This window comes from Penaeus vannamei, chromosome 27 (genome assembly GCF_042767895.1).
Source record: "Penaeus vannamei isolate JL-2024 chromosome 27, ASM4276789v1, whole genome shotgun sequence".
Lineage (NCBI taxonomy): Eukaryota > Metazoa > Arthropoda > Malacostraca > Decapoda > Penaeidae > Penaeus > Penaeus vannamei.
The window spans coordinates 28,856,634-28,861,633 of NC_091575.1; the positions used below are offsets into that span (position 1 = coordinate 28,856,634).

The 5,000-nt window shown below is 40.7% G+C and overlaps 2 protein-coding genes across 3 annotated transcripts in view; one reads left to right on the forward strand and one right to left on the reverse strand.

Moving 5' to 3' along the window:
• Window positions 1-4,618, reverse strand: part of LOC138866917 (2-amino-3-carboxymuconate-6-semialdehyde decarboxylase-like) — a 9,553-nt gene extending 4,935 nt beyond the window's left edge. The window contains exons 1-4 of the mRNA XM_070141127.1: window positions 4,463-4,618; window positions 3,459-3,651; window positions 2,105-2,282; window positions 1,216-1,436 (exon numbers count right to left, since the gene is read on the reverse strand). Of these exons, the coding sequence (XP_069997228.1) occupies window positions 1,216-1,436; window positions 2,105-2,282; window positions 3,459-3,579 (520 nt within the window). The 5' untranslated portion in view covers window positions 3,580-3,651; window positions 4,463-4,618. The remainder of the gene's footprint in view (window positions 1-1,215; window positions 1,437-2,104; window positions 2,283-3,458; window positions 3,652-4,462) is intronic.
• LOC138866916 (sorbitol dehydrogenase-like) overlaps window positions 1-5,000 on the forward strand; it is a 17,678-nt gene that overhangs the window by 9,843 nt on the left and 2,835 nt on the right. The gene's annotated exons all lie outside the window — the stretch shown is intronic.

Consider the following 5,000-nt stretch of genomic DNA (forward strand, 5'->3'; position numbering starts at 1 on the left):
CTTCACCTATTTTACAATTTTTTCGTATTTACCGGCGTTGGGGTTTCATTAAGGAGGATTTTGTCTTTCAGAATTTGTCTGTTTTTAACATTTTAACAATCTTGAAATAAGTTCGTCATCCTCTTCATTTATTTGACGTTTCAAATTCATTGGTGGAATTTTGAATCATAATGTTCTAGTTTTTTTTTCTTTTTTTACATATATGAAAGAGGTCAAGACAGCCTTTGGAGTTTCAAAGGGGGGATTTTTTTATACAGGAAGATGGCCAGGACAGCTTTTGGGGTTTTAAAAATTGGATTTTCTTTTCATTCTTTCCTTTTTACAAGTAAAAGGTCAAGATAACCTTCAGTTTGAAAATAGGCTCGTTATCTGCTTCCGTGTGCTTCGTTGTAGATGTTCCAAAGAGTTAGAACTATAATCTATTATTTACTTTTATTTACAAATTATTTATTTACTATTTTTTATCATTTATTATCTTATTTACATTATTATTTTATTTAAATTACTTATTACTTTATTTACAAATTATTTACATTATTTACAAATCCATATATTTATTTTTTGAAAGAATTTTTATCATTTATTGACTTTTTTTTACCCCCCCCCCAAAAAAAAAAAAAAAAAAAAGAAAAAAAAATCTATGAACCTGTCTACCACAACACTTCTTCGTCTAACAAACTAAACAAACTTACAAACTACAAGTACACACTAACTAGCGTTGGTGAGGACAGTAAATGATCAGACGCTAAAAGGCAAAAATACTGGTAATAACAATGGAAGACTTACTACTGACTTCCCTGGAAACGGGGGAAAGTTACCCTTGCTGTTTCTATCGACCTTTCTCTTTTTCTTACGTTCGTTCTGTCTTTCTCTTGTTGTCGTTCTTTTTCTTGCTCTTTTTTTTTTTTTTTTTTTTTATCGCCTCCTGTCTATCTCTAGCCTTATTTCCATTTCGAGTTCCATCTCCGCTCTGCTTCTCTGTCTCTTTTCTTTCTCTCTTTCCAACTCTATCTCTGTCTTCATCACTTTATCTATCTGTCTGCATCTCATTTTACAATTCTATCTTCATCTCTGTCTCCTGTCTATATCTCCTTTGGTTTTTTCCATCTCTCTCTCTCTCTCTCTCTCTCTCTCTCTCTCTCTCTCTCTCTCTCTCTCTCTCTCTCTCTCTCTCTCTCTCTCTCTCTCTCTCTCTCTCCTTCTCCCTCTACTTACCAAGATCCTCGCACGTCTTCCACACCGGCTGGAGTTCCTTGGCGTCGAGATTCCACTCGTTCACGTGGGACCCGATCTGTATCCCCGGGAAGCGCAGGTCGCCCTTGAGCCTCTTCAGCTCCTCGACGGCGAGCTCTGGGGCCTGCATCGGGACGGTTCCGAGGCCAACGAACCGGCGCGGGTTCTGCTGCACGGTCTTGGCGAGGTCGTCGTTGAGGAGCCTGTGGAGGGGTGGGAGTCCAGGCTTTTGGGTGCGTGGTGGCGGTCTTGTGGTGGTGGGTGGTGGGTGGTGGGGATTCTGGTTCGGTTAGGCTGCAGCGATTTCTTGAATAGCGTGCAGGTCTGGTAGTCGTAGTAGTAGTAGTGTAGAAGTGTAGTGTATGAAGTGTAGGTTGGAGAAAAAAAAATAATCCCCAGCACCAAGGTAAGACAAATGTAGGCCTACCTCTTATCTTCCAAAGATCAGAAAGTAAAGGAATGTATCAGCTCCAGCCCCACTTAGAAGTCTTCGGGGTTTAATGAAAACATGTTTGTTTTGATGTTTGAATGTGAGTTGAATTGTGATATACGCCAGTACTGATCAGAAGCGACCACCGACCACGGACACGATAGACAAAAGACATGACATGACGCATGAGTGTAAGGTATTACCGCCTAATATATTGTATTTTTGTTCTGGGGACGAGAGAAACGATACCATACACAATGAACCATAGACAAATTGATATGTATTTATTTTTTTGCTATTTCTTTCGCGGACGTCACAATATCGGCGGGAAATCCAACAAACAGATAACACACAAATAACCCCCCCCCCACTGAAAAAAATAAATAAAATAAAGCAGTCAAAACTCTATAAACCTACAATAAAAACATCATGGACCTTTACCTGCTGAGATCGAGGGTGTGTTCAGGCTTGGCCCAGTAGGAGAACATCACAGGCACGGTCGACAGAGCCTGGACTGTGACTCCCGTGTCGTCCATGTCTTTGATCCGAGCCTCGGGACTCCAGCAGTTGTCGTCCACCACGCGAAACAGCTGACCGTCCTTCATCATGTTGGCCTTTCCTGTGGGAGAGGAGAGAGTGGGTCTTATAGTTTGGTGTGTCTGTGTGTGTTTTATTGTGGGAGAAAGGAGGGTGGGTTTGTATTTTTATGTGTGTGGAGGAGGAGGAGGAGGAAGAAGAAGAAGAAGAAGAAGAAGAAGAAGAAGAAGAAGAAGAAGAAGAAGAAGAAGAAGAAGAAGAAGAAGAAGAAGAAGAAGAAGAAGAAGAAGAAGAAGAAGAAGAAGAAGAGGGGGAGGAGGAAGAAGAAGAGGAGGAGGAGGAAGAAGAAGAAGAGGAGGCGGAGGAGGAGCAGCAGCAGAAGAAGTAGAAGTAAAAGAAGAAGACGTAGGAGAAACATAATTAAAAGAAGAAAAAAATGAAGAAGGAGATAGTGGTAGGATAGTGCTATTGCTGTTGATGCTACATCATTATTGAGCAAAATAACGACAAAAAAAATACAATACAAAATGAATTATGCAAATACCGTCAAGATTACACAAAAAAAACAATCAGGATTACAAAACCTTTTTTAAAAAAATCCAGAATATACATTGCTTGACATTCATAACTTTTTTTCCATCACTTTGCCGCACATCAACATGCTAATGTAACAAAAACAGAGTCTAATACAACTTCTGACTCGCGAGAAGGCTTTTGAATGCGAAATGAGAAGTCGGATTAACAGCAGTGTAAGAAAACACGAGATGATGGTGAGGGCGAGGGTGGTGATGATGTGGTGGTGGTGATCGTGTGGTGGTGGTGATGATGTGGGGACTTTTGGTGGTGGTGGTGATGGTGGCGAGGAGGATGCGTGCTGTTGGTGGTGATAGTGATGATGTTGGTGGTGGTGATGATGGTGTTGATGGTGATGGTGATGATAATGATGATGGTGGTGTTGGTGATGATGATGATCGTGATGGTAATAAGAACAATAACATAATAACAAAGGAAATAATGATAACATCGATGATCATCCTGATAAAGAAGAGAAAGATGAATATCAGGAGAAAGAAGAAAAAAATCAACAAATCTAATTAAAGAAAAAAAATGGATAAGAAAAATACACAAAAAAGAGAAAATAAGAAAAAGAAATCAACAAGAGAGAAAAAAAAAAGAAGAAATCAAGAGAAAAAAAAAATCAACAGAAAAAATCCCCAAGAAAAAAAAATCATTAAAGATAAAATCCTCCTCAACGCACCAGGAATGGCACAGGATTCATGGTCGAGTTGGATAAATCCTCCATAGCCATACCGCTCCTTCAGGTTCGGCCACGACTCCGGCAGGATGTGGTTGTGCAGATCCAGCTTCAGGAAGGGCATGGCGAGGGCTGGCTGGTGGGGGGGGGGCGTTGGTAAGGGGAGGGAGGTCCTTCTTCACACTGTAGAGTAATCCTGGAAACATTTATTTATTTTAACCTTATTTTTCTTTATTTACTTTTTTTGTGTATTATGAATATATATGCGTGTCTGTGTGAATGTATATATACATATGTATGTATGTATGCACGCACGCACGCACGCACGCACGCACGCACGCACGCACACACACACACACACACACACACACACACACACACACACACACACACACACACACACACACACACACACACACACACACACACGCACATACATACACACACACACACAGACTTCCCTCCCTCTCTATTTTTCACGATATATTTGACCCTGTGTATACCTATATATCTGTTCTCACTCTCACTTTTATAGTCGCACTCCTACCCTCTTTTCCACTCTTAATCATACTCTTACCTCCCCCCCCCCCCCCTCTCTCGCTCCCTATCTCTCTCAATCTCTCCTTCTCTCTCTCTCTCTCTCTAAATCTCTCCCCCTCTATCTCTCACTCCTACTATATTAATTGTAAGTGACACAAGCACCAACCCTGAATTTTACACACATTTGTAACTTATATATTTGGGTAACTGAAATGTGTCCATATGGGTACTGTATAAAGATCCAATGAACAAGCTGTCCTCTCCTTTTAACACGTAACTATGCCATTAAAAAATAAGTCAACTAATCTTCCATTCACCTCATTATCTCCCTCTGAACCCGATGACCAACAACATTTAGCACTTCGATGGTTACAACGATAGAAACAACACAACTACGTATGGTAACACAAGTAGACATCGCAACACAACACACGGATGGTAAAAAACAATAAAAACACAACACTTACGACAAGCACAACCTCGTGAAACTTTTCTGGGGGATGAAGACCCGACTAATGACGAAAGTTTCAAGGCAAACCTCCTGCTCCTCCCGATGCCACTGGTATTCACCGGGTCCGATACCAGATACTCCTATTCACTTCTAATAACCGTAGCTATCGTGTGGTCTTCACTGATACTGAGACAGTACGTTACACGCTTTGAATAAGGCGGGAGGTAAATGTGTCTTTAGATAAATGCGAGTTGAGAGGACGCGTGAAATTTATTGATAAAGGGTGCATTGGTGGTCACTTCTACGCCTAGTAACAACAGAATGACCTTGGCAGTGCCCAGTTAACGTTACTGTCAAGGAGACATGCGATGTTCCTCCAAAAGCTACACTGTTTCTATGCAGAATGATAATATTGCTCGCTTTCTGTTGCAATCCTCTCTATAATCCGTGCACAAAGTAATTTTGAAAAAGTAATAAATTAAAAGTTTTTGTTATTGTGAAAGTGGCAACTCTCAGACTCGCTAACGTGATTGGCTCATGTGACGACAAAGCCT